The 18,973-nt window shown below is 49.2% G+C and overlaps 1 protein-coding gene across 1 annotated transcript; it reads right to left on the bottom strand.

The window, feature by feature from the left end:
• On the bottom strand, nt 1–10,288 carry LOC120674625 (putative pentatricopeptide repeat-containing protein At1g56570). Its single transcript, XM_039955776.1, has 4 exons — nt 9,111–10,288; nt 8,231–8,554; nt 6,994–7,600; nt 1–1,008 (listed from the first exon to the last, which is right to left on the bottom strand). The coding sequence occupies exons 1-4, from the start codon at nt 9,381–9,383 to the stop codon at nt 482–484; spliced, it is 1,731 nt and encodes a 576-aa protein (XP_039811710.1). The 5' UTR covers nt 9,384–10,288; the 3' UTR covers nt 1–481.
• Nucleotides 10,289–18,973: the final 8,685 nt, after the last annotated feature.

The raw sequence follows: 18,973 nt of genomic DNA, 5'->3' as shown, positions 1-18,973 counted from the left end.
TTCTAAATTTACTTATGATTACTTCAATCAACGATCATAAAGCTGTGTTTTTCTCTAACACAAAGGAGGGCTGTGTATCTTTGTGATATAGAGAGAAAGAACGGACCCTTACAATAGCAACCACCATATCTCACCTAGGAGATGAGGAGGCTTCAGTACATGATACAATTCTAAAGCAGTAGTATGGGGACCCACTAAATATGAGTAAGATAGTTTGCTATCATATAAACCACCTGCTCATCACTGCAAATGCGATGATGTCATCAGGGGACTAAAAAAGTCTTTTAGTCTTACCTCTGTTAAATTCTCTATACACTGCATAAACAATTTGTTTAGTTCTGGGCAGGTACTATCAGAACTCAAACCTCCAGAATCAGTTTCTGCAATATTTAATTAAGAATGGAGGAACCATTTAAGAAAAAAATAATCATACAGCTCTGGAAATATTGTCAACAAAATCATTTCCAGTTTCATCCATGTGTTAAGCTAAGATCTGCAATATCTCATCTGCCAAACTAACTTGAGGACTGCTACTGTCAGCTGTGCTAAAGCTACACACCTTATCTGTTACCTCTATCCAACTCAATGCGACCTCCTTACTGCTTCCTGTGCCCCTCAGTAACCTCCTTGTCACAGCATACTCACCCCATTTGCCATCTGCAGCGTATATGTTTGCAAGCAGGACATAAGTCTTCACTTCATCAGGATTAATCTCAATTAGTTTCCTTGCAACTAGTCTGCCCAGATCTACATTCTTGTGCATCTTGCAAGCAACAAGCAATGCTCCCCAGACAGGTTCATCAGGAGTGATTGGCATTGTATCAATGAGGTTAAAGGCTTCTCTCAGCATCCCTGCACGAGCAAGAAGATTGGTGACACAACCATAAATCTCCTTGCTAGGTTGAATATCATACTCAAATAGCATTGACCTGAAAAGGTTCCATCCTTCATCTACTAAACCAGCACGGCTGCAAGCACTGATAAGGCCCATGAACACAACATGGTCTGTGATGGAGGAGAGAATATTGGCTTGTATTCCTCCAACCCTAGAAGGGTGGGTATATATAACACCTACACATGGGCCTCTAGATGGGCCTCTATACACATGGGCTCAATATACTCCAACACCCCCCCCCCCCCCGCAGTCTGAACTACCGGCGCAGCGGTGTTCAAGACTGGACAACAAGCAAGCTAACACCCCCGCAGTCTAAACAACCGACGCAGCGGTGTTCAAGACTGGACAAGATGAGAGTACAAGTAGAGCACAAAAGAGTTAATACCCCCCGCAGCCACAACTAGCCACCGGCTACGTTGAGGTTGGTTCGAAACTCCGAGAAGGTCGACGAGGGCAGCCCCTTGGTGAAGATGTCAGCAAACTGGGAGGTAGTCGGGACATGGAGTACCCGAACATCGCCGATGGCGACTCTGTCACGCACGAAGTGTAGGTCGATCTCCACGTGCTTCGTCCGCTGATGCTGGACGGGGTTGGTGGAGAGATACACGGCGCTGACGTTGTCGCAGTAGACGAGCGTGCTCTTGGCGAGCGGGCTGTGGAGCTCCGCCAAGAGCTGTCGTAGCTAGGAGCCTCCACCACGCCGTTAGCGACAGCCCGGTACTCCGCCTCGGCACTGGAGCGGGAGACAACCGGCTGCCGCTTGGACGACCAGGAGACCAGGTTCCCGCCCAGGAAGACGGCGTAGCCGGAGGTGGAGCGACGAGTGTCCGGGCAGCCAGCCCAATCAGCGTCGGTGTAGACCACCAGCTCAGCAGAGGACGAGCGGTGAAGTACCAGGCCGAGGTCCACAGTGCCACGGACGTACCGGAGGAGACGCTTCAGCGCAGCAAGGTGTGACTCCCGGGGATCATGCATATGGAGACAGACCTGCTGAACAGCGTAGGTGAGATCCGGCCTGGTGAAGGTGAGGTACTGCAAAGCACCGGCCAGACTCCGGTAGGCAGTAGGATGATCCACCGGAGCACCCAAATCAGCAGACAGCTTCGCCTGAGTGTCGACTGGAGTGGAGCAGGACTTGCAATCAGTCATTCCAGCCCGCTCCAGAATATCGAGAACGTACTGCCGCTGGTGAAGGAGAAGACCAGACGGGCGAGGCTCAACAGTGACTCCCAAGAAGTGGTGGAGCTGACCGAGATCCTTCATAGCAAACTCCCGCTGCAGAGAGGAGATGACACTCTGAAGCAACTGCTGACTGGAAGCTGTGAGCACAATGTCGTCGACATATAGCAGCAGATAGGCAGTCTCATCCCCACGGCGGTAGATGAAGAGAGACGTGTCAGACTTGGCCTCGGTGAATCCCAGTGTCATCAAGAACGTGGCGAACCGAGAGTACCAAGCCCGAGGAGCCTGCTTCAGTCCATAGAGAGACTTGTTGAGCCGGCAGACCATATCCGGACGACTCGAGTCCACAAATCCCGCTGGCTGAGAGCAGTAGACAGTCTCTGACAAGGTGCCATGAAGAAACGCATTCTTCACGTCCAGCTGGTGCACAGGCCAAGTGCGCGAGAGCGCAAGCGAGAGGACCGTGTGCACCGTAGCGGGCTTCACGACCGGGCTGAAGGTCTCATCATAGTCCACACCAGGCCGTTGAGTGAACCCCCGGAGAACCCAGCGAGCCTTGTAGCGCTCCAGTGTGCCATCAGCCCGACGCTTATGCGTCTAGATCCACTTGCCAGTCACCACATTGCAACCAGACGGACGCGGCACGAGGTCCCACGTCTGGTTGGCAAGAAGAGCCGCGTACTCCTCTTCCATCGCGCGACGCCAGTGAGGATCCGCCAAGGCATCGCGGACAGAGGAGGATACCGGAGAGACTCGCGGCTCTCCCTCGGTGGCGGAGAGAGTCGCGGCCTGGGACGCCATCCGCCGAGTCACCATGGGATGGATATGCCGAGGATCCCGATGGAGGACCGGCGGGTGGTACACCTCCGGCTCGGCTCGAGAGGGAGCCGGAGCTAGCGGCGGCGGCGGCGGCTCCGGTGTCGGCGTCGCAGAAGCCTCCGTAGCAGGAGGCGGCGCCGGTGCCGATGCCGAACGACGCCGGTACACCTGCACCGGCTCAGCGTACCGCTGTGGCGCCGGGTTCGGCGCCGAGCGACGCCGGTACACCTGCACCGGCTGAGCGTACCGCTCAGGTGCAGTGGAAGGCACCGGGGCCGCGCGTGGCGCAGTGGGAGACACCGGGTCCGTGCGCGGCACGACCGGAGGTCCAGGGGCTGCGCGTGGCGCGACCGCGGGCACCGGGGCCGCGCTCGGCGCAGCAAGGATCACTGGAAGTGGTGCCGGTGGGCCGGGAAAACCTGCAGGAAAAGGACAGACAGGTAACGGTGGCTGAACCACCGGGTCAGTCGGAAACAGAGATGCGAGCTCGGGATCAGAAGAAGGTGTGGAGGAGGTGGAGTAGGGGAAATCCGACTCGTCGAAGACGACGTGTCGGGAGATCAGAACGCGGCGAGAGGTGAGGTCAAAGCATCGGTACCCCTTGTGGTCAGGGGAGTACCCAAGAAACACACAACGAGTCGAGCGGGGCGCCAGCTTGTGAGAAGCGGTGGCGGAGGTGTTAGGGTAACACGCACACCCGAAGACCCGAAGGTGGTCGTAGCGAGGAGGGGTACCGAAAAGAGCGTGGTGTGGAGTGGGAGCAGGAGAAGCAGTGGACGGAAGGCGGTTGAGCAGGTAAGTGGCGGTGTGGAGGCTCTCAGCCCAGAAGCGCGGGGGGAGAGAAGCCTGGATCAGAAGGGTGCGCACGACGTCATTCGTCGTGCGAATCATCCGCTCAGCCTTGCCGTTCTGAGGAGAGGTATACGGACAAGACATACGCAGCTGAACACCCCGAGACAGGAAGAAAGACTGGGAGGTGGAGCTATCGAACTCCCGCCCGTTGTCACACTGGACGGCCTTAACGGTGAGGCCGAACTGAGTGGACACCCAGGCAAAGAAGTGGAGGAGGGTGGGGAAGGTCTCAGACTTAGCGCGCAAAGGGAAAGTCTAAGAGTAATGAGAAAAATCATCAACAATGACCAGATAATATTTATAGCTAGACATGCTGAGTACAGGAGATGTCCACAGGTCACAGTGAATGAGATCAAAAGCATGCACAGCATGCGAAGAAGAAAAAGAAAACGGAAGTCTAACATGACGACCTAACTGGCACGCATGACAGAGGTGCTCAGCAGGAGCCCTAGTACATGGAACATCGGTACTTCGGCGGAGCTGAGCCAAAACGTCGCGGCCGGGGTGACCAAGCCGGCGGTGCCAGGTGGTGGAAGAAGGCGTCACGGCAAAAGCAGAAGATGAAGAAGCCGAAGGCGAGACAATGGAAGCAGGAAGCCGAAGAGTGTAAAGAGGCCCCGGGCTGTCACATCGGAGGAGCGGACGCCGGGAAGCCGAATCCTTCACAGTAAGACCAGATGAGTCAAATTCGATAGAACAGGAGTTGTCAGCAGTAAACTGGCGAATAGAAAGAAGGTTGTGAACCATTTGAGGAGCAACAAGAACATAAGGAAGACGAGGAGCAAAACCCACGGCGGTGACAGGAAGGCAAGACCCATCACCAACCATGATAGAAGAAGGACAAGAGGGGTGTAGGGGTCGGACAAAAGAGAGGATACCAGCATCGGGAGTGGTGTGGAACGAGGCGTCCGAGTCGGCGATCCACTCAGTGCTGGTCGGCGGCGTCAGTCCCATGGTGCTGAAGGACTGCGCCAGAGCGGCCTGGTCCCACCCCCCCCCCAGGCCAGGTCGGCTGCTGGCTGGGCTGAGCGGGCGGGGTCCAGGAAGGCGCGAAGAGTGGAGCAGCGCCAGTGAACATGGCCGCCGGCTGGAGCTGAGGACGAGGCCCCCCTCCCGGACCCTGGAACGGCCACATCGAGATGCGCCCTAACCATGGGTTGCTGAAGGATGGCCAGGGCGTACCTCCAGCAGCAGGGGCGGGAGCGGGAGCCGGAGCCGGTGTCGGCGCGCCGCCCCGACGGCCCCCACCGGTACCGGTGTTCCCAGAAGCAGGGCCACCAGTGCCACCACCACCACCCCGTCGTCGGCGACGTCCACGGCCCCCCCTCCTCCGGTCTGCCCGGCGGGTGTAGCACCAAGGAGGGAGGTGGCATGAGCAGTGGAGGAGGCCGGTGGAGTAGCAACGAGCGCGGCGGGGGTGGGCGAGGACGATCCGGGCGCGAGACCCCTGGTGATCTCCTCGAGGGCGAGGTCGTCCCGTACCTGCAGGAAGGTGGGGAAGGGCCTCTGGCGGGCGATCTAGCCCTTCAGGTGGTCATAGGTGCTGCTCAGTCCCCGTAGGACATTGAGCACCAAGACCCGATCGGACACTGGATCCCCGAGGTCGTGAAGAGCATCGGCTATGCTCTTCATCCGCCGGCAGTACTCACCGACGGAGAGGCCCCCCTGCACGAAGGTGCGGAAGGTGGAGTCGAGCTGGAGGGCGCGGTACTCGGCGTTGCCGAGGAACTGCCCCTCGAGCGCCACCCAGGCCTGCCGCGCGGTGCCGCCGTGGGTCCTGACGAGGTCCTGAAGATCTAGGGAGATGGTCCCGAAGATCCAGGACAGAGCGACGCTGTCGAGGCACAGCCACGTCACATCTCGTGTCTCGATCGGCGAGTCGACGAAAACGTGGTCGTCGAGGGCATAGCGGCGAAGGGTGAGGAGGACCTGGTCCCTCCAGCGGCCGTAGGAAGAGGACGTGGGGTCGAGGAGGACGGAGACCAGGGCCCTGATGTTCTGGACGCCGGCGGCCTGGAGGTGGAGCTGGGCGACCATGGGGTCGGTCGGGTCGTACCGGGCTCCAGATCCAGCGTGCGGGGCCTGGTGGGAAGACGAGGCGCCGTGCTCGGGGTCGACGGGCTGGCCGGAGGAGACGCGGAGGAAGCGCTCCGCCTCGGCGACCCGGAGAGCGAGGGCGTCGGCCGTGGCACGCTCGCGCTCCCAGGCGAGGGCTGCCATGCGGACCCGCTCCTGGGCTGCCGAAGCCTCCAACTTGACGGCGAGGAGGGCCGCAGCGAGAGCGGCGTCGGCCTGCTGCCCTCGGAGAGCGGCGGAGGCGAGCGGCGCATCCGCGGGTGCCATCCCGAGGCCGGACCACGCGGGATCGGCGGCATCGGCGGGCTGCTTGCCGGCAGCGACCGCGGTGCGGTAGGCGGCGACGGCGACGGCGGCAGCAGCAGCAGCTGGATCGGGTGTCGTAGCCTGCAGCAGAGCGTGCTGGGCAGCGGGTTCGGCTCCCGCGCCCGCGGCTGCGCCACCCCCTCCAGCAGCAGGCGTCTGCTGTAGGGCAGCGCTGGTAGCAGCGTGCTGGGGCCCCTGCACTGGCAGCAGGCCCTGTCCGGGCGGCTGCAGTGGCCCCTGCGGCCCGCCTGCTGCCTCTCCAACGACGCCATCAGCGGCGGCGACGGCCAGATCGAGCTGGGGCAGCGCCACCAGGGCGGCCGCAGCAGATCCGGGCCCCGTGGCGGCCGGGACGGGCGCTCCCGCGGCGGATCCGCGCCCTGCGGTGGCCGGGACAGGCGCTCCCGCGGCGGATCCACGCCCTGAGGTGGCCGGGACAGGGGATCCCGCGGCAGATCCGCGCCCTGCAGCACCCACGACGGCGGCATAGGGCGGCCGAGCGGCCCAGGCGCCGGCGGGCTGCGGAGCAGGGGAGGGGGAGGTCCACGCGCCGGCGGGCTGCGGAGCAGGGGAGGGGGAGGTCCACGCGCCGGCGGGCTCCAGAGCAGGGGAGGAGAGGTAGGGGAAGGAAGAGAGGGGAGGGGAGGGAGGCGACGCCGGCCGCCGGCCAGCCATGGTGGCGGCGGCGGCGGGGCTGTGAGGAGGGAGGAGAGGAGATTAACCTAGGCTAATGATACCATGATGGAGGAGAGAATATTGGCTTGTATTCCTCCAACCCTAGAAGGGTGGGTATATATAACACCTACACATGGGCCTCTAGATGGGCCTCTATACACATAGGCTCAATATACTCCAACAGTCTGGATGAACCCCAGCATGAACCATGGAATTGAACAGCTCGATGGCCTCATTCGCACACCCATTCATCCCATACCCACCAATCATTGATGTCCATGATAGTATATCCTTGCAATTCATCATGTTAAATACCTTCTTAGCATTAGAAATGTTTCCACACTTGGAGTACATGTCCACAAGGGCATTGCAAATCTTTAGGTCATCGCCATAGTTTCTCCTAAGTACAGCCCCATGGACCTGCTGACCACATCTTAGAGCTGCAAGACCAGCACATGCTGATGTGATGCTAGCTAGAGTCAAGCAATTTGGCTCAAGATTCATGTCAACAAGCAGCTGCATGGCCATTAGAGGATCACATCGGCTAGATCCAGCAATAATGGTATTCCAGGTGACCAAGTTTCTTTCAGGCATCTCATCAAAAAGCCTCCTAGCTTCCAGTATGCTTTCACAAGTGCAGTACATGTCGACCAGAGAATTTGCAACAGCAAGATTCAGCCCAAGAGCTTTCCTTATGGAGAGTACATGAATTTGCTGTCCAAAACGTAAGTTCCCTACTGAAGCACATGCATGGATTGCAATAGAGCAGGTGAATGGACTCAGTTCAACATCATCCTGCACCGGAGAAACAGCAGCTAATGGATCATGCAAACAGATATGCTCTTTACAGATATTAAACATGTGAGCTACAGCAAAAATTCCACAAGCAAATCTGACAATAAGACATCTCCTGACCTGACACATTTACGATCTACCTAAGCTGTAAAACTGTAAATAATGCTCTCACTATAGAGGAGCATGTTAATATTTTGACAGGTGAATACTTTAATAATCATCATTTCCTACTTGTATTAAGAACAGTTAGCATCATAGAAAAGTTGATCCAATATTAAAGTTCAACCTAATGAACGACCAGCATATTGTTGAATTCATAAGGATCTAAGCTTTAGATACAGTTTGCGAAGTACAGATGGTTCCTCTGCTCTTGTTCCATAATTATACGAAATCCTGCCTTTAGTTTCAGTTTACAAGGTATACATGGTTCCTCTTTTCCTTATTCCTTAATCATATGAGTCTTGTCTTTAGCTATAGTTTGCAAAGTATAGATCGTTCTTTAGCTATCTCCTTAACCATAAAATAAAACAATAAAGTCTATAAATTTGTTTGAGCATTATATGCATGACACGAGAAATATTGAAATAAAGGAGATATTTAGAAGATGAAGACTTGAAGAGATAACTAAACCTGAATGATATTTTGGAACAATTGCAGCCCCGTGTTCTCCTGTCCCCAACGGACATAACCGGCTATCATGGACGTCCACGATGCAGCCGTGCGCCATCCCCCAAGCGCTTCGAACAGCCTCCTCGCGTCCACAAGGCTGTCCCCGTGGGACACGTACGCGTCAATGAGCGCGTTCACAACATATGGCATGTGGTCCACGCCCCGCATCACAGCAACGGCATGGATCAACGCTGCGCCGCCGCCACGGCACGCGGTCAGCAGGGGCGGGCCTGGTATTGATTCAAGGGTATTCAACTGAATACCCAAAATTTTTTGCAACAAAATTTATATACATAGTATATATAACATGTATATGTATTAAAATAGAAAATAAGGGTATCTCTAAAAGAATTCTTAAATTCTAGTCTCCAACTCTCTATATCCTCTAAGTAGAGGATCATCCTAAATATTATTTCTCTTTGTATTCTTGTGTCGCCATGGTACTTCCCTTGTACCGGATATTTTATTGTTTGAACCTTGACATATTAGGTAAATATGACCCATAAATTTGAAGGTTGAGGGTCTAAGATCCAGTTCTAAAATAGCAAGTATTTGGATAGGGTGTGGAGAGAGATGATTTAGGGTGTCTCTTGGAGATGATCTAACGTCACAATACACGCTTCCCGATCTCATATTGCCTCTTGTGCTCAAATGGCTCACTTCACCTCTTCTAGGCCCAATAGCAACCCCCAACCGGCACCAATCCATCCCAATTCCACTTCCCCTTTCCCTTGTGGCCGCATCCTTTCCACTTCTGGCCGATGAGACCTAAGCAACCTGCGTCGCTGGGGACAACATAGCGCAGCGGGCAGCGGCGGTCAAAAACATTTCATCCTTAAAAAATGTTGAATACCCAAACCCCAAATCCTGGGCTCGCCCCTGGCGTCAGGACGCTGGATAGGGTGAACTCGTTGGGGACGACGCCGGCCGCGAGCATGCGCCGGAAGACGTCCAGCGCCTCATGGTGGCAGCCGGTGGAGGCGTAGCCGGAGAGCATGGCCGTCCACGCCACGACGTCCCGGTCGGGCATTTCATCGAACACGGCGCGGGCGTGGCGGACCGCGCCGCGCACGCATAGAGATTTGATGAGCGTGGTAGCGTGTTTCAGCGACATGGGCTTGGGCGTGTTTCGCTTCGGGCTTGGGCTTCCTCTGCGGGTCACTGGGTTACTACAGAAGTACCGAGTGTTGCTAAAAAAAATGAGGTTGGGGAATGGGAAAGTTTGTGGAGGGCCAGGCAGTGACGGAGCTGGCAGTTTTTCACACCAAGGGCCACTTATCTAAATGCTTAAAGCACTGAAACTAATCTACATAGTCATAATATCAATAGCTGAAAAGTGTTTAAATTCATGATTTATACTACATCTCCAATTCCAAGTTTAACTGTACATCAAACTCAATAAATTGAAAAATTATAAATAAATACCTAACAAATGCCAAGTCCGTTCATCAAGGCTATCAATTTACCATATCTGTATCTTCATCAAAGGTAGGAACTGAACCTGAGCTTACACAAGTGAGTTGGACATTTCAAATAAATTAGGCAAGTAATATGCAAAATACAATTAATTAGTGGAAATGAGAATTGAATGTAACATACAATTAATCTGTCCAATTTTAGCAGAAAAAATAAATGTGCATTGCAAGATGACCGATTGGGGAATGGGAGGTAGAATCAAATTAAGAAATTAACCTTCCTTGCTGGCTTGCTGCCTTTTGCTTTGCTTGCTGCCGGCTAATTCTTTTCTGCTCGCGTGATCTTACTTGCTGGCTGCGCCTTTGCTTGCTTCCTGAACGCCGAGCGGGCGAGCTGCCGGGACACCGCGCCGCGTGCCCAAGCGGCCGGGACGCCGCGCCGCGCGGCCGCCGGCAGCAGTCCTGCCCGGCAGGGACGCCGGACCAGTTGCTGCGCCCGCGCGCCTAAGCGGCCGGGAAGCCGTGCTCGTCGGCCGTCGCTTGCTGGCTGCTGCGCCGTCGCTTAGGGTTAGGATTTGGGCCATGAGAGACTAGCAAGCACGTTGTCCACGGGCTGCCGGCGGTGGGCTGCAAAAGAACTTGGTCCAGCTGATCAATAAATCCTCGCTGGGCCGTGAAAAATTACAAGGGATATTACAGATTGTTTGGCCACGACTAGCCGCCTAGGGTCATGGCCCTAGTTGCCTAGGCCCATATCCGCCCCTCGGGCCAGGCCCTGAGCATTTTTAGTTACACAACATCAAGAAATGCCCTTTTGCTAAAAAAAACATAAAGAAATGCCCTTCTTTTTGTATTTGATATAGAGATTTAGTAATATCTTCATATTTTAACATGATGAGACCTTTTTAAAACGCACAAATATACTCTATTTCAGCCGGTCGTAAATTTATCCAGTTATACGGCCGCTTCCATCTTCTGCCCGTGCTCCATCCAATGATCCTGTGTGCACCCATATGCAGTTGACGGACAGTCTCACATTCCAGAGAAAAACTTAGAAGGCCGGACAGAGAGAGCGGTGGAGACACGCGCCTGTTCATTTCATCCCCCCGCTCTCTCTCTCTAGGGTTACTCTCCCCCCCCCCCCCTCTTTCCTCGCTCGCATCGACTGGCGATTCGCATCCGGCCTCTCGCATCCTCCTCGCATCGATGCCCAGCCGAATCCGGTGGTAGTCCATGGCATCCCTCCAATGAGGCGAGTGAATTTTTTTGTCGCACAACACCCCCTCCCCCACTCAAATCCTCCTACCCCCATGGGTTTTTTTTCATCTATTTTGGATGTGCTCTGGTTTTAGATTTCATCGGTACGCTCATCTCCAAAGGGGGGATCCTGCTGGTGGCATCTACATGTGGTACGCAGAAGCGTGGATCAGGTCAAGGTCCGACCTCTCATTCTCCTCTATCCCACGCACATCCAAACCCGTGCTCCCATATTCTATAATCGAGGTTTTGATTTTAGATTTTTTTTTCTGTTTGGCGTTTGGATTTGGAGGTGGTCGTGGAGTAGGGGGCATTCGTGCTCATCCCTGGTTGATTTCAGGGTTAGCCTCTCTCGTCTCTCCTCTCTTCCTGTTCCCTCAGCGATTCGCCCTCATTACTCTCAGATCCGACAATTTTACGCGGTGGGAACCGTAAATCGGAGGTGGAGAGGCGAGTTGCGCCTCCTATGCCTGCATGCGTTGCACTGCCGCTCGAATTGATGGACATTGGGACCAGCGTCGTCGGCGTCCTCCACCTGCCGGTAAGGGAAGCTTCTCATTGCTGTAAATCCATTCCTATTCATGCTATCGGTTGCCGGTTGTAGTTGCTGGTCGGGGTGGCCTGGAATCAGACGGAGCTCACCTAGTGTCTGGGTTGTGATTGGGATTGCCTTTGAGGGTGAGATTTAGGGTATTCGATGCGGGATCCTTGCTGGGATCAGGGATTTCACGCAGCCTATTTAAGATCCCCTCAGTCATTCAGTCTTAATTTTCCTTTGATTCATTCTTCCTCAGGGTTTGAATCTGTAGGTTAGTTTCAACTCTTTGTTAAAGTTTCTCTGCTACATATTTGGTTTGGGCATTTTAGTTTGATCTGTTGTAGCGTTGATAATGGAGCAAGAATGTATCAGCTTTTCATGATCTTGATCAGTGATCACTAATTCACAGTTATCTATCAACGTGTTAACACTGAGAATTATTTTTAGCTGCATGTATGAGTTATTTTCTTTGTTCATTTTTTGGTTACATCGTGATTTAGTAAATGATTTTTGATACTTTAGAGTACTGCATTCGAATGCATGTACCATTATTCGCTTTGCTCAAAAATTAGTTTGTAACAATAGCTGTTCTCCCAAGCATTTTCAGCGGAGGCAAGAGAAAGCACACAAGGTGAGTCAACTTGGTGCATTTCCCCCTCTCAAATTAAGCAGCATGTGCTCTATGATTTTCTGGATATCTCTTTTTGGCTGACCATAGCCCGATAATCATATACCAGGTTGAACAAATAGGCTGGTGTTTTTTTTTACTTAGGTTGTGTCTGACTCATTGTGTATTAGCATTTTCTGATTTAACAAAACAGCTCATGTTGTAATTTTTTAGTTCATGAGAAGCATTTGCGTAAGTATATGTCTAGTTATTCTAATTGTTTTTCATGAACATGTCTAGTTATTAGTTTTTTCTATTTAGATAATTTTGCTGAATATGTCTAATTATTTCTAAACGTGCCCACATATGCTTGCACATCAACCCTGAATAAAACTTGCTTACTTTTCTAAACATGATTGCTTAAGTGCTTATACTTGTTCTTCTATGAAAAAAATGTTATTAGAAAGTGGTTGTTAGACTATGCAGTTTTCCTACCATTTTATATCTATGATTCCTAATTTGTACACAAAACAAATACGTGGTTGTTAGACTATGCAGTTTTATTTTCTTTTTTCTACACACATCATTTGGCAGTTAGAAAGAACGAGCAAATAAGTGTACTATGATCAAGCAGTATTATCGTAAGGTCAATGCAATACAGTGCATATCATCGGGCAATTTTATAGCATTCCCTTTCTTCTCTAATTTCTCTTTATTTTTCTATTCTTCCATTGCAGTTCCATTGCAGGTTCACAAGCTATCCTGCAGAGGTTTAAGTACAATGCATGAAGAAATATGATGTGCATATGAACCAGCTCAAGTAAGTAAGTACACATATAGTGAGAGCAAGTACATCTCTTGCAATTTTTTATCTAAATATGTACTTCATTTGGCAACAATGTTGTTCTAGATTAGGTAAATTATGCAATTGTTTTAGGCAATAATATAGTTCTGAATTAGGTTATATAGAACTAGTAATGTTTTGTTACCTGAGGTATCTAACCTTGCTGATATTTTAGTCCTAATGCTAATTGCACTTGCTATTCGTTTTAGTCATACAAAATAGTGTTTAGAATCTTAAACCTGATGTGCCTTTTTCTGCCTACAAGTAAAGTAGATTTTGAGACTTATCCTCATTTTAGTGTAATGAAGATTCTGAAACTTATCTTCAGTATAGAGTAATGCAGATTTTTTTATGAAGGAATGGGAGTTGCGTAGATCATTGACTTATATGTGTTTTCTGTTCTTAGATTCGAGCTAATCACCTTAGTGGTGATTGCCATTACAAGCGTGAATTGTTGTGTGGTTTCATGAAGATAAGGGGTCATGAGAAAGTAAGTGTCCTTTTCTGACCTAGTAACTTGTTCTAAAGTTATAGATCACATGTGCTTTGGTATTTTGGCTGTTTTCGCTATGTTCAAACACGTGTAAGCTCTTTGCATATGAACTAATGAACTATCCAATCTAGTTTATTTAGGTTGGCACCAAATAAGGTTGGCAGCAAATTTGGTTGCTATTGTCAAATATAAAGAGTGTTTAAGGATATTGAGATTTTCTTATTGAGTTCCAATGGTTCCCTAAGGGCTTATTGTAGCTTCTATTGACCAGGCCACTAACATCTAGGTGAGCGATTTGGACTTTTTTGATTTAATTGCTCTTCCTTTGTTTGGGGGGGGGGGGGGGTTAATCTGCATGAGTGGGTGGTGTATCCATATCGCTGTTAATTTGGAGCTTCAGTTTGGTTCCTAAATATGAAAGTTAGTTCGTTCTTTTCACATTATTATAAGCATTTTATTACTTTGCAATAGGCATTTTTGTCAAATAGTAGAATCATTTTTAGTACTTTGCTATAGAGAATTATGTAAATTATTAGAAGCATTTCATTACTTTTCGGTAAGCAAATACATCAATTATGAGATGCATTTTCAGTACTTTCCAGTAGGCAAATTGAATCTAATATTTCATGATTCAAGAATAATGTAATTTGTGTCTTGTAGTGCTGATATAATATTTCATGTAGGCAACATACTGCAAAGTTTTCAACCTCTAGTGGTTTCCTCTAATTATGTTCTTTCTTAAAACCATTGCAGGTCTAGCGTGGTTAGAAAGGGAAGCAGAAAGGCATTTCCTCATATGTTTTTTTCATATATATTTACTCTAATTTTGCTTCAAATCAATCTGTTTTATTTACTTGTACATTTATTCTGGATTGCTTCAGAGTTCATTATGATACTCTTTCAACTTTTAACAAAAGTGCTTTTGGAACTGTATGAAAAAATATCATCGAAACATATTGAAGTGAGATCTTATTTTGATATTTTTGTTGGGAGCAATTCAATGGTGCAATCAGATTTTGTTTTTGATGCTTGGTTGTAAAATTACAACTTTTATAACTTGAGATTGATTTTGCATGCGCTGATATCATCTTTTTGGTCCTTATTCTACTTTGGTAACGGAGTGCAAGAAAAGTGAGGTGGCTAGCAGTTTTTTTTCTAAAAACAGAAAACCCGATACGTAGGTTGCCAAAAAGGGATAGGCCGTACGGCTGGCCTAATTTACGGCCGGCCGTACGTTAGCTGGGTCCAACAATATATGTACATACACCTGCCAAAAACCATGGAACGTGATGCACCCATCGAGACCGTAATAAGGGCATATAGGATTTTAGGGTCTATTTAGATAGGCTAAAGTTGAATGCTAAACTTTAGCACCTATTAGCACTCATACTATTGCTAAAGTTTTAAGTCTTGACTAAAATTTAATCCACCATATTAGCAATTCTATTTGAATAAACTAGTGTTAAAATTTAGCACTTGGATCAAATACCCCCTTAATCACCTTGGGTCCTATCTGTTTCTCTCACTAGATAATATAGTTAAGTTTATAATCGCTGGGAAATCGGATTATAGTATTATAACAATCTAACCTATAAATTGTTATGATTTAGTTATGATCTAGGACATGTTTGTTTCAAGTTAATGCTTATAAGTTGGATATAATCTGTGGTGGAAACAAACACGGTTATAGCATAATCTTCTTGCAATTCTGGAGAAGTGCGGTAGAGTGAATTGGCTCACCATCCGTTCTCTTCGGTCAAAAAATGTAGGTCCTTTTTAAATTTTATCATACATCACTTTTTATTATTTTAATTAAGTTTACACAAGAATACATCAACATTAGACATCAATCCTCTTAGTTAAATCAATTTGGTACTACTGTAGAAGTTAAGATATTTTTATTAAAGTTGAACTAAAGTTAGAATAGTTTAATTTAAGACAAATAACAAAAGAACATGTTTCTTTGGGGACGCTCTTTTTTCTCCTGCAATTGTGGTTTCGTTCTAACCCTGTCGAACAACACCTTTTTTATTTTGTTGTAGTGAAAGTGAAAGAGAGTATAGAGAATGAATGATTGGTCTCTTGATTGATGGTTTGGACTACTCCTTTTATATGTACAAGAGAGGAAAAGGTATCTACTTCTGAAGAGTCATGTCCCTTCGAGAGTGACCCTTTCATGTAATTAGTAACCACTTAGCGACATTCTAATGATGTCATTAATCCAATTAATAAAGTAATTACAAAATTGATCACTAATCTATTTTCTTCATAACAGATTTTGAGTGTGATGGCCCCATTCTTGTTTGGATTGGTACCACAGCTGACCTGAAAAAGATGGGTAGTGAAACTAGGCTTCCTAGTGTAATGGTAGCTAATTACTAATATGCCCAGTTCACGTCCAATTTCTCAACGTGCTGAACTCCTAAAAGACTACTGCCCCTCTGTTCAAAAAAAAAAAGACTACTGCCCCTAGCAAGTTATTTATAATTGTCGCACTAACATCCAAATAAGCATATAGTGCAAGTTCTAACAAAGAGTTTCATCATGTTATCGTTTTAAAGAGTCCAACATCATCTAAAGGGGTGTTTAGTTTCCAAAAAAATTTCTAGAATACCCGTCACATCGAAACTTCAAACACATACATAGATCATTAAATGTAGTTGAAAAAAATAACTAATTATATAGTTTAACTGATTCTTACGAAAGAAATCTTTTAAACCTAATTAGTTTATTATTGGACATTAATTGTCAAATAACAACGAAATATGTTACAGTACCAAAATCCAAATTTTTTCACCAACTAAACACCCCCCAAAGTATCTCGAGAAGATGAGTAGAACAACCTCTCTGTTCATCATTCAATGTACCACGGGTCCAAAACCGGCCAACGCCCGTTGAACCTACGGAGTAGTAGTATGCAACAGCAACAGCCCAATCTGCTGCCGGAGCACGGCCGTCGGGCGATCCAGGATCAGGACGCTGTATTAGCAGCACGTGCCGTATTACAGTTCAAACAATAGGTGCGGCGGGGATTGCGTTGGTGACCCTCGCGCGCACTAGCGCTCGAGCCACCCCATCCCGTCGCAGTCGCAGTCGCAGTCGCAGCCGCTGGATCCGAGGCTCGGACGGCCAGGATCATCTTTGCGTGCGCCTTTGTTCCCTAATGCGCGTTTAACTAGCTTTCGGTGGGCCAGGCCTAGGTAGAGCAGGAAGGATTAATTAACGAGTGATTAGAGTAAGATGGCCGGGGCATCGTACACGTGGGGCTAGAGCGGCTGCGCGGCGCACGTCAGCCGGTCTTCACGTTGACGGCTGGCTGACCACCGTTTGACCGGGCGACCGGAGACCGGCGACCACGTTGGACCCCGCGGCTGAGCTGCCACGCAGCTCGTTTGGAGCATGGACAACTGGACCGCGTAGCCTGCTGGCCTCCCTGCTGCCAGATCACCCGCCTCGCTGGAGGCAGCTGATAAAGCTTATATTAATTCTTCGATTAGTAGGAGTAGAACACAAGAGAGGCATCTCTGCTTCAAGAAGGCCCAAGTAGGTTGTGACAAAAAAAAAAAATCATAAAATGGGTCACGGGGTCGGCACGCAGGTACTCTCTCATTCTCTGCACACAGCAATAAACTATTCAAATGTCCACCGGTATCCTGTAGTATAATTTTTTACCATCTCATCATTTGTATGACAGCTAAATTCCATTCAGGCAGTAGGGGATTTGTAACAGCTAAATTCCTACTATTACATATTATTTTTTTATAGAATGCAAAAATAGCCTTTATTTGCCGAATGAAGGTTTTATGACACTAGAAATATATATGTCGGCACGGAGCAGTGCTGGTTTTGTGTCCACATCAGAAAATAAATATAGCTCATATGTTACATTAGGGTTTCCTCAAAATAAAGAAATTACAAAGGTAACACAACATCCTACTTGGATACTCTAAGTGAGTTAGAGATTAGAGTTAGTTTCTAGCTCATGACTAACCCTGAACTAACAATAACTAAAATGGTGTTTGGATGCAAGGGTTAGACAGACAATAAATGTATTTTCCCAATCATTTGGCTCATTCAAATCCTCTTTCTAGCCGGATCTGGTGTGCCCAGCTCTTGTGTGACCTCCTCCCGCTCTTGGGTGACCTCCTCCAATCCTACAGTCCACTTCGTCAGTTTCCAAAGTCATTCTTGCTCCTCTGCAGGTGCCAGGTCATGGACGCCACCGCCTCCTCGCGCTTTCTCTGTGACACCCACGCCCCAAACCCCCAAGCTTGCCCCCGGCCCCGCCACCGCACCTCCTCCCACTCTGCACCGCCGCAGACGCCGTATTCTTCTCCCTTCCCTCTGCCCCGCGCGACCTCGGACCTCGCCGGCGCCGGCGCTGCACGCCTTCCCTCCTCCGTGCGACCTCCATCGCCGCGCCGCCATCTCCGGGCCTCTCCATCCAGCTCTCGCCGCGCGCGTCCCCACCCGCGCTGCGACCGGAGGGGGTGCTCGAAGGGGCGACGGGGTGGTGCTCGGAAGAGGGGTGGCGGGAGGGGCGGCGCCACGCCCCTGAATCGGGATGCGGGATCGGGCTAGGAGGGGGGCGCAGCCACACAGGGATCCGTGGGAGAGAGAGACAGCGGGGAGAAAAGGTGGGGTCCATCCCAATCTAACCCCAATTAGCACCCCCCTGAGGGATAGTTTTTTGGATGGGTTAGATGTATCTAATCCAAATCTAACCCCCATGTTTGGATATTTTAGGGTTAGATGAAAAACCAAATCTAACTCTAACCCATGGATCCAAACAGGATCATGTGGTCATCCTCACCTCTAGTTGGAACCAAAATCGAAACCTTGTACGTACTAAAGGGAAGCCCCAATCCTAATTTTAAACACTTGTTCTCAAATTTAAAATTTGATTCAGTCTTTTCTAGAAAAAGATGGAAATTAAATCATTTCTGTCCCTAGCATTTTTCCTTTCACTAAGGTCAGTTTTCGTCTGCTCACATATCTTGCAAAAATTCTCGTTGCCCCCTCAACCTTTCAACTTTAATTTGATTTGGTACCTTTCTTTCGTCTCCCTCTTGCCATCCAAATAAACAAATGTGTTGCGGCAACATTTGAAAGGGTGGGGTTTGAACATGTGGCGGAGCTGGGGGGGCTAGCAGGGGCCATGGCCCCCTAACAAAATAATTTTTGTTAAGTACCTTCTAATTTTACCTTAATCGTAGTTGAATTTTTAAATATTCTTTAATCCTAGTTAATCTTAGCTTAAGTTTCCAAGTACTCTTTAATCTTAGCTCAAGTATTTAAGTACATCTTAATCTTAACCCACTTCAGCCTAAAACAAAAGCTCACAATATTATTCGGTTTCTTGTAAGTTCACCAAATCCACCCTGATCTCTAGCCTCAAAAGTTCTTTCCGTTCTCCGTGTGTGGCTTCTCGCTAGCTACAGTTCATCAGTGTCTTAGTGGAGGGTGCCAGCAGACTCACATCTCATGATTGGCATCGCGCGAATGCACGCCAAGGCGTCGATGACAAGTAGGCAAGCAGCCACTATCGAG

This window comes from Panicum virgatum, chromosome 5N (assembly GCF_016808335.1).
Source record: "Panicum virgatum strain AP13 chromosome 5N, P.virgatum_v5, whole genome shotgun sequence".
NCBI classification, from domain to species: domain Eukaryota; kingdom Viridiplantae; phylum Streptophyta; class Magnoliopsida; order Poales; family Poaceae; genus Panicum; species Panicum virgatum.
Note: the sequence above shows the minus strand (reverse complement) of the source record. Positions and strands in the feature narration are given on the sequence as shown.